At 41.4% G+C, this 10,606-nt stretch overlaps 1 protein-coding gene across 4 annotated transcripts in view; it reads left to right on the forward strand.

Moving 5' to 3' along the window:
* RBM33 (RNA binding motif protein 33) overlaps positions 1 to 10,606 on the forward strand; it is a 185,594-nt gene that overhangs the window by 167,011 nt on the left and 7,977 nt on the right. For 2 of the 4 annotated variants that reach the window (XM_032775613.2, XM_032775615.2), the window contains one exon: positions 885 to 5,740. The exons of the other annotated variants lie outside the window; for them this stretch is intronic. In XM_032775613.2, the coding sequence (XP_032631504.1) occupies positions 885 to 969 (85 nt within the window). In that variant the 3' untranslated portion in view covers positions 970 to 5,740. Of the gene's footprint in view, positions 1 to 884; positions 5,741 to 10,606 lie in introns of those variants that run through there. 4 annotated transcript variants of the gene reach the window in all.

Consider the following 10,606-nt stretch of genomic DNA (forward strand, 5'->3'; position numbering starts at 1 on the left):
ATACTCAAAGGGACAAACTGAGACCTGGTTCTAAATGAGCACAAATCAATCTTGATATAATGAAGTTAATTAGCCAATAAAACCTATATTCTATCTAACAGAATTACATTTGTAAAGTCTTTAATTGTTTTCAGTTACACTATTTAGTTGCCTTGAGAACAAGTAATATTTTGTAGCTAGAACTAACATGATAAAAAGTTCTAATTGCAATAATTGAAACTGTAATTGTGTGTGGAGATACAAATCAAAATATTTCCTAAGAAAACTGAACAAATCATGCACTTGGAGGCACATTTAGAGCTGATGTAAGTAGATGCAATTTCCACTGAAATTCATTGGAGATACTTTCATTTTCATTGCCATGGTATTGCATATTTGCAGCTGAAATGAGCATCACTTTTCTATACTGCTTCTATCTGGAGAATGGCACCTTGACCTCTAGTCCACACCAATAAGTAGTGTAACCGAAAGTAATTTAAAAGTACTTTTTTTAAATGGTTGTGTTTCTTTGTGCAAATGCATGCCACAGCAGAAGAATTGTGGACAAGCAATGATATAATAGCCAAACCCTTTTGTCAACAAAATTTACAATCTCACATTTAAGTACAGGTAAATCACATGCCATAACATTATTTTTAATGCTTTCTAATTCTGTTTGCTAACATATAGATTTCCCTGGTGAATTAATGTACCTTTTATCAAGATGGCTCAGAATAATGTCACTGTTTAAGGGAGATGGGCTGTAAACTCACTGGTTAACCAGTTTTTGGCTTTGTGCATCTCAAGTAGGTTTGTGGAATGATACATCAGTAGTTATTGTGAAAAATTGTTCTGTAGCTAAATACAGCTTCTTCTTTTTTCCTCCCTTCAATTGACTGTGACAGGAGGCTGGAGCCTAAAGCAATGGGAGAATGTCCTGCAATAGTTGAAAGAGAAACACCCAACATTGTTGTGAGGATCAGTTATTAGCAAAAGGGCTGAAGATTGTTCAGGCAAGGGGAGAGAGCAGCAAATGACAGAGGAGGACTTGCGGAGTGCAGCTGATGGGACATATCCCTGTGTTTCTTTTACACTTACACTGGCTGATTGTACTCTTAAGTATTTCATCCCTTCAGCGAGTTAAGCGGATTTTTCTCTTGTTAAACTGCCATGTTCTGTGGCAAGTGACGCAGGAACAGAGTTTTCTTCTCTTGATTTGATTATACTAATTACTTCATCAACCTCTGTTTTTCAAATGTTTGCTGGTGCTTTCTTTAGTACACCTAAGCACCCTCTGTTATTGAGTATGCAAGAACAAGTGACAAATTCAATAAATATTTCAAAAGTGTTTTTCTAGTCTGGATGATAAGATGGTGTTGGGAGAGTAAATTTATATTCGATACTGTTCTGTAAATCTTAATAGTACAGACTTCACTAAGGATGAAGTCAGAAGGAGACACTTTTGCTGCTCCTCACCCAGTCCAGTGGATACGGTATAGGAGAACTGAGCTCATTTGCAAACTCCTCAGCAGATGTTGTGTGGCACTTGACTTCTGTTATTGTTTCTTCACCTGTAAAATGGGATGTTGGTACTTACCAACCTTTAAAGAGTTCTACTGACGAAAAATGGTAACTATATAAGTTCTAAGTGTTTAGGTTTTGAAAAGATGTCCTCTGTACTGAAGAGCTTACAAACTACTAAATTGCAGTGACTTAGCAATGTATTTTTATTGATGTGGTAGACTTTAGCAAAACAATACAATACAAACTCACTAACCTGGTGCTGAGTAGGTTTGCCAAATCATATTTTTGGGAAAGGAACATGGGGGAGCTATTTGGGATATTGTTTTCAAATACACCCATGGGAATGCTCCAGTGAAAATATTCTTCTCCTAAGTGTTTGAAACTGTTAGTGTTCCATTTGTTCTGTACTCCTTACAAAAGTCTCTGAGCTTTCCTATTAGGGAGATGAGCCAAATTACAGCACCCCAGTTTTTACTTACTTTGCAAAATATGAAGGTGCTAATTTCCAGTAATCTGTATTTTTTTTTTCCAGTGGATTGCTGGAACAGGAAACTTTAAAAAAAGGAAATTTATATTCTAAAAATGTAAATAAATAAGATTTTTCTGGCAGACACAGAAATTCTGTAACATAAATATTTAGGTACTTTTATTATCATGTTAAGGTTCATCTTTCCTTTACATGTTTATAATTATTTCTAAGAATTACTTGGAAATAAAATGAGTACATGAGTACATTTTTTTAAATTACTATTTTTCAGCAAGGTAAACAACTCCTTGCAAGCACATGGAATAAGTGTCAATGTGCATACAATTACTTTCAACAACAAGTTAAAGATCAGAATTGTATTACATAGTTAAGCTGCTCAACTTTGACTTAGAGCAATGGAATAAATTACATCAGTTAATTAAGCAGGACAAGAGAGTGCAATTTTTGTTGCCTTATGTAAAAAATTTGCTAATGTAATTCAAACGCCCAAAGAAAAGGGAAAGTCAGCATGAAACTTTGCATGTAATGTGCTCTGTTTGTAAAGAACACTGTAGCTTTAACAGTAAAAACATTAAGACTTGCTGTTTACAGTGGAAGTGTAACTTATCCTGCGGATGTTTCTAAGTTTAACATTGACCAGCCTCCAAAATTTTGATATACTGAAGATACTGTTAGGTGGCTGGAAATCCTTAAAGTAATGACTTGCTAATCTATCTTAGTTGTAACCTTATATGGCATAGAGTATGCGCACCTCACCCCCTGGATTTCCCATGTCTTACCCTAACTTTTCTTTGCCTATCCTCTCACGCTCATGGGTTTTTGTTGTGTTTCTCTCCTGTCTTATTTTCCTTCATATGTATTTTTCTGCCGGTTCTTTTCCATTTTTTCCCCATTTTCTCTCCAGTTTTTTCATCCCTTCTGCCCATTTTCTTCAACTCTTGCTGTTGTCTCCTTCTTTCCTTTCTCTCTCCTTAGTTCCCAACTCCCTGTCTTTATCACTGTTATCTCCTCTTTTCTTTTATTTTCATCAGGACTCTTCTCCCTCCCTCGACCCCCCTCCGGTGTGCTGTCCTCCTTACTGTTTCCCATTCTCGTTCCCCCACTCAGTCTTCCCATGCATGGAAATGCATTCCTACAGTATGTTCCCTCTCAGCTTTATCGGCTGTTTCTGCTACTACCCAGTGCTGCCCCCTACCACAGAGTGCAAGGAACAGTGCTGTATGAACCACTTAGTGTAGAGAAAGAGAAGGAACCTAAGGTCAAGGACAGTTGGAACAGCAGCCCCCCCCAAGGAGGGAACAGAAATTGGCACCCCAAAGTGTCAGAAACATTAGGCTGGGTTTCCTTACCTGAAAGTACAGTATCTCTTTTTAAAATTCTTGACGTGCATGACGAATCTGACATCCTTCCCCTTTCTAGACCAGTGCAGCATGCCTCATATCAGACTTACCTATTCATGTATATTATGTGCTGCAGCAATGGGATGTATGTACTATATCTGTAGAAATGATACAGATTAGTGTGTGTAGTTGGACTCTCTCAACCTAGGTATGTGAAATGCTCATCCTGTATAATGCAGACTGACAGGAAAGGGGGGAAGAGTAATGTGGAAATGCAGTCTTTTCTTGTTTTCTTTCTCTGCTGATGACTCCTTTATTCTCTGTTCCTCTTGCTTTGGAATTCTGATTGGTGCTTTGAGCCCCTTGACACCTTTAGTATGAGCCACACCAGCAATGAAGTGCCAGTCAGGAGGAGAATGCTCTGAAGGAATCAGAGGGTGCAAAGTACTGGGTCTGCCCAGTTAGCAGATTTTCTTTGCCTTTCAGACTCAGTGCTGGTCACTTGGGAGTTATGTTTAAATAAAACGTTTGCTAATGTTACGTCAGTTTTCAGCTCCATCAGTGTTGATAGTATCCTTGTATAAGTAAAAAGGGGATAGTTTGAAATAGTTGCAGCAGGTATGTTTCTCCATAAACCACAACTATCACAATTAATATAGATATTTGTCTGCCACTTAACAGTCTCTGAATCCTGATAATAAAATGGCAAATATTTGCCTTTGTTTGCTGTAATAGTGACGTCCTTGTGCTTGATAGATGTACCATGCGATTACTACAGGAACTTCATGGAACTGGGGATTTGTATTAATTTTTTCATTCCTGTTCTAGAATGTAGATAGTGAATTTTGGCTGAATACTGACTGGATAATGCACTCCAAATACTCTGGACTACTGACTAACATAATTATTCACATGTTACTCAAATTCTATGATTGAAATTAGCATGAGACAATTATGGAGGCAAAAAACACTACAGAAAGTCTTTTGTCAGTGATAGTGTACCACATGACTAAGCAAATAAGTTTGTGCCAAATAGTTATAACTAACACATTTTCTCAGCATTTCTTTGAAGGGAATAAAGGGTCTTTGCCTCACCCCTCACATCCAGGGTGAAATTGTAGGGGTTCTTTGTCAATGAACTGCATGTGTATGGCAATATGTCCTTTGCACTTAAATTTTAATATTTAAAGCCATGCAGTAAATTTCAGTAAAGCTCCAAAACATGTAGCATGTCTCCCTCGCAAGACCATACAGATAAGGACTATTGACCCACATCTTGTATCCAGAGGAGCAGGCTTTAATACTTGACTCCTCATTTCCAATAGATGGGTCCCCTCCAAATAGTAATACCTGTGCTTGTACCATACTATGCTCTTCCTCATTCCAGGCGGCACCAGCAACAGTGAGAAACTATAAGGAACAGTGTCAGTTTCATAATATTGGTACCATTGTGAAATAGCTGTTGTTCAGAAATGTGGTTCTGATTGAATGGCCCCATTCTGTTGGAAAGGACTGAAAAAAAGAGAAAATCAGGGGAGACCATAGAGAAAATTGAGAGAGAAAACTGCAATAAAGGACAAGAGAGTGAGAAGTAACAGGTTAAGTGGGGGAGGGAACAGGAAAATGAACAAAATCTCAAGTATTTCTCATTGGGTCTAATTCTCATTTATACTACGGCCCTTTTACATTGCTGTGGTAATTAAAGAGGTCCTAAAGTGGGCATAATTTACACTGCTAGCATGGTCTTAATGTAAATGAGAATCAGGCCCCATCGAGATTTCTTAGTAACAGTTTTTAGTTTTGGGGTGGAGGGGTTCTCAGTGCCGTCCACTAGTTTGAAGAATTTGTGCTGAAGTTTTATATTACAAATATACTGTAATCTTTCTAGTAATTTAGAGGAAAAAAGTTTGTCTAATGTAGCAAATGTGATCCATTTGCAGATCTTTTCAAAAATCATTTAATTTACACACCTGCACTCTTGTTACTGCGTATAGTTATTTTATATCCAGTACAGGCAGAAGAAACGTTGAAATCATCATGCTTGTTGCTATTTTTTTAAGCAACTGTCCAACCTGAAGAGCCTGTCTAGCCCCTGCAATCAAGTTATTTTCCCTATTTTTTTTTTTTTTTTGGTACAAAACTTTATTTCATGCTTTCCCATAATCAAACCGTAGAAAATGTCATTGTCACATTAATGTCATGTTTGCGATTTAATTTTAATATGTAACAACTGAAAAACTGGTGTTTTTTAGTTAGACTGTGTATAATATACGATATGAATAGAAAATACTGTAGTGTATGATGGGAACATCAGATCCTTGTGAAGAAAGTTTCATGTTGTAGTATATACATTCATTGTATGTAGAAACGTGAATACTTCCCTGTTAAATTGAATGTTTTTCTGTGTTCATGGAAATGTCTCACTGAAAGAAGAGTACAATTATTTTCCTATTAATGTTCCATAAGTAGGTTACCTAAATCTTGAAAGAAAAAATTAAACTAAGAGCCTTACTTCACTGGTGCCAGTGTAGTTTTCTGTTGTGATCGAAATGCGCCTCTAAACATGCCCTAAACACTCGAACTTCAGATATTTATGCTTCATGCATATCTTATGAAGGAAAAAACCCCAAAACCCTCAGTGGAAACATTCATGCAAGTTTACACTCAAATTCTAGGACACAGGTGGAATAAAAGGCATACTAGAAGCAGTGTCATGGTCTCTCCTCTAACATGTAGGCGTTTAGGACTGTTGCCACAGTTATGCTAATGGTTGAAGCCTATGTTGACAATATAAGGATTACTTTAGCTGACTGATTTTTTTCTTTCCTTGGGATTGCCACCTAGTAATGGAATTTTTGGGGCAGGTGTCTTCAGTAATTATTTTTCTTCCCTTATTCTTTATGGGACATCACAAATGGTGATGGATAGGATATGCTTGCCATTCTGAGGAAGTTGTCTGTTAAGCAAACCTACCTGGATTCTCCTGATATGACATGTGATCCATTACACACCTGACTTACTCCTGCCTTACAGTGAAATTAAGTTATTCATGAAAATAGAATAGTGTTTACCCTATGGGCAGGGAGAGTCAGTATGCAGTGATTGTCACAGTCACCCTTCGCTTTTGACCATTTCCCTTGCTGTGTGCTCCAGGAGTCATGTTAACATGTATGCCTGTGCTCATCATTGTTTTTTATTGGGTTTACTTTTAGCTCAAAGGCACTTGACCACATTCCAAGGTACATTTCTTTCATGCTTAAGTTGCTCATTTTTTATCCTTCCTTGTTTGCACACCTTACCTCTACAATTGGGCCATTGATGCGGCCTTCGATGGTAAAATAGTAGTCTAGGATCCATTTTGCAGGATTAAAATTGATAGATAACAAAAAAAAGCTTAATGTATTTGGCAACCAGTTAAAATGGGGAGGCATCATTATACTGCCTTGCAGTTCTTTGCTGAGAGAAATAGTGAAGACCACACTAAACTACATAGCATAAAACTCCGATATCCCCTGCTAAGTTAAGAAATTTGAAGAATTTAAAGAATGAATGTATTCAAGGCAGAATACACTGCCCCCACTTGCTGTAAAGTTGTAGCTCTTTTTAGCTGGTAATGAACAGTGACCAAAAAAAAGCAATAATTTTGTCTAGAAACTCCCAGGAATGATGCTGCTCGCTCCCTGCTTTCAAATATTTTGGAAGAATCGGGATGTTGAAGGCAATTTAAATAAATATTTTTTAACTTCCATTTGTAAAAGAGCAAAGAGTTACATCTTATGTCCCCCACAGCGACAAATCTGTTTATTTCCCCTGAAACTTTGATAATGCTCCTTTAATTTAAAGCAAAGGAAAAAAGTTAATGTTCAAGTACCCATTACATGGCCCTGGCCAGAGAAGTCCTTGACCAGCAGAGATAAGTGGAGAGCCTCTTGCAGCTACCACGCAAGAGAACAGGCAGCATTTACTTGAGATCAAGTGAGGAAGCAGCCATTCAGAGCCATGCTGGCTACATGTGTTTGGTTTTGTCACCTCATTCTAAGGAGAGTAGTGGGTTGCCATGTGTCTAGCTGTAGAAGAGATCTAGCCCCATTTGTTAGAGATGCTCCATTCAGCAATGGGGATTGGAGTCTGCAGTCAGATAGTAATTCTGCAATCACAGAATTGTGAAGCACAACAGATGGAATAAAATGCACAAAAAAGGGGCCTACGGTTTTTTCCTTGCTACTTCTTTATAATACAGAAAAAAGGTGATAAGTGATTTACAGAAACCCAAAAAGGTCAAATCCCTGCTCCAGATAGCCTGCTAAGGGTATGACTACATTGCCCACACCCTAGAAAAAGTGTGTTCTTAACTCAGGTTACTAACATGCATCACCAAACTCAGCTTAAAATAGAAGGGAAGGCATGGCAACTCAGGTAAGCAGCTTGAATTAAAACCTATGGGTGATTCTGAGGGGAGAGCTCAACCAGCTAACCAGAGTTAAAAGTCAAGTTGCCCTGTCTTCACTCCTGTTTCAACCATTCTAACTGCTGGTAACTGGACAGCTGAGGCCCTGCCCTTGCCCCACCTCTTCCCCTCAAGGCCCCGCCCCTGTCGCTCGCTCCTCTTCCCCATCCCCCTGTTGCTTGCTGGATCATCTCAAAGAGCCAAGCTGCAGGTAGGAGGCAGCTCTGGCTGAGCAGGGACTGGTACAAGGTAGTGACCCGGCACCTCCCCCAGTAACCGGACTTTTGGTTTGTGTGCCATTTTGGGTTGCCGGTTCTCCTTGACTGGATTTTTCCGGTTGAAAACCAGGCACCTGGCAACCCAGAATGGCACCTGGACACAGAAGCCAAAAACCCAACTGTCCGGGTAAAGGATGGGTGGCAACTCTAGATTGAACCTGAGTTCACTAATGTGCGTTACCTAACCTGAGTTAAGAATAAACCTTTTTTTTTTTTTGCAGAGTAGACCTGCCCTTAGACATGATGTAGTGATACTGTGACAAGTGCAGGAACAAAATGAGGAAGAACAATTTGTTACAGTAGTAAAATCACGTGTTGATTCTGTTTTAGATTGCGCATGTCTTGAAGTTATGTTGTGTACAATGATATTCCAGCCTTTATGGCTGGAATACTTTAGAGTCAGGATGTGTCTACACTGCAGTGTAAGCCCAGGGTTAGTAGAACTTGAGTTAGCAGACCCTGGGTTTATTAACCGAGGGCTTGAACATCTACACTCATTTGTAACCCCAGGATAGGAATTGTTGAGTCCTGGCACTCTTGTATCTACACTGTATTATGTAAACCTGAGTCCAGCTGTGGATATCTGAGACTTTCTAGCACCTTCCCAAAATGTTCATGATGCATTGTGGGAAGACTCGACTGTCCATCAAACATGACTGTCCAGAGGACAAAGAAGGGCTGTCTGGCGGGGTTGTGGGATATTTTTGGCAGAGTTCCAGCACATAAGTCCAGTGGGGGTGCATCTACACCACACAGCAACAAGACTTGAACCCTGGCTCCCAGCTTGACTCAGGCTTGGATCCTCCACCCCCGTGGAGTCCTGAGACTCTGGGTCCGAGCCGTGGGTTACTGCAATTTGTGTGTAAGGGGGGAAGGGCCAGGCTTTGAGCCAGAGTTTGAGCCTTGGGCTTATATTGCAGTGTAGACTTACCCTTAGTTTGAAAAAAAAATTCCCAGGAACATCTTTATTGGTGTACTGCGAATTGGGATTAATACTTTTAATTATAGCTTTATCAATCCCCATGAAAGTTGAAGGCTGCCTTATATACAGTCTCTTCAATTAAATCTTCCCTCTCCCAACTTGAACATAACTCTGGACTTTATAGGTTGTATATTGGGCTTTGGAGAAAGGGATATGGGGCAGATCTTTTAGGTGAGTCTCCAGTCATGCTGAACACTTATGTTTATGAATCAGTAGCTGCTTATTATGCGCATCATGTATAAATATATTTCTCATATTTCTTCCAGTTGCATTATACATGAAAAGTTTTCCATTATAATAATTAAAATACTAGTTCATAGCTTTTGTTTCTTCTTCGAGTGCTTGCTCATATCCATTCCAGTTAGGTGTGCGCGCGCCGCGTGCACGTTCGTCGGAGAACTTTTACCCTAGCAACTAGCAAACACTCAGGTGGGGACGCAGGTCGCCCCCTTGGAGTGGCCGCCGGTATGGCGCCTAATATATACCCTGCCGGGCCCGCCCCGCTCCTCATTCCTTCTTACCGCCCGTGATCGGTCGTTGGAACAGTGGAGCGAACAACTTAGCTGATCTCCGCCTCCAGCGATTCGCTCTGTGCTTCTAGCTTTTTTCGTTGTACTATAGTTTTCTCTATGTTCTATTTTTAATACTGTAGTATGTTCTGTTAGTTAGTGATATATAGTTTAAGGGATCGGGCGTTCGGCCCCTTCTCCTCCCCGGCACCGGGGCATTGCCCGGTCACCGGGACTCAAGCCCTGGCGACCTGCCGTCACCTATGCCCGCAGGACCCCACGACTCCTCTTTTAAAGTGCTCTCGGAACGAGGGCCATCTGGTCGACAAGTGCCGTATTTGTAAGACGTTCAAGCCTCCGGACCAGAATAAGAGCGGGACTATCGCCTAAACAAATCTGATGGAGGCAGCTCTAACTCCTCCATCCTCGGCACCGTCTTCGGGCACCGAGGGGAACAAGTTGCTTCGTCGGTTCCAGGCCCGGCGAAGATGCCTCGCACCTCTCCGTGGCACCGGCCCCGTCCCCAGCGGCGCCACTCATCTCTCTCAAGAGCCAAGAAACTCAAGGCTTGCGGTACCTTGGTCACACCGCAGTTTAAGCGCAGGCAGCTCCAGGTCGGATTCGCCCAGCACCGCCAGCTGCCGCGGCACCGCCTGCTCCTGCACGTCGGATTTCCGCGTCTCCTCAGAGCCGTCGAGTCCGTGCCGACCAGCTCCCTCAGGCCCCACGGGGGGGGGGCTGTGTGGGGAAGCTCGTCATACCGTTCCACGCCGGAGACCTTCTCCACTTCGCGGACCCCCTTACTTGCTCTTACAGAGCCTAGCTGCCTCACCCCCGGCCCGCCGCGTGCGGGTCATTCAGTCGCTGGGCAAACCTGCCATGGTGCGCACCATCGTCTCGGGCACCAAGGAGCTTTTCCGCTTGATCTCGTTCGGGATTCCCTTGTGAACCGTTCCCGGCTCGGCACCGATACGATTTACGACGGCCGCTCGCAGTCCCGGCACCGTCTCCATCCGGTTGCGGTGTTACTTCACGGCACTGGACCAGATTCCCCCCCCCC

Source organism: Chelonoidis abingdonii, chromosome 2 (genome assembly GCF_003597395.2).
Source record: "Chelonoidis abingdonii isolate Lonesome George chromosome 2, CheloAbing_2.0, whole genome shotgun sequence".
Classification (NCBI taxonomy): domain Eukaryota; kingdom Metazoa; phylum Chordata; order Testudines; family Testudinidae; genus Chelonoidis; species Chelonoidis abingdonii.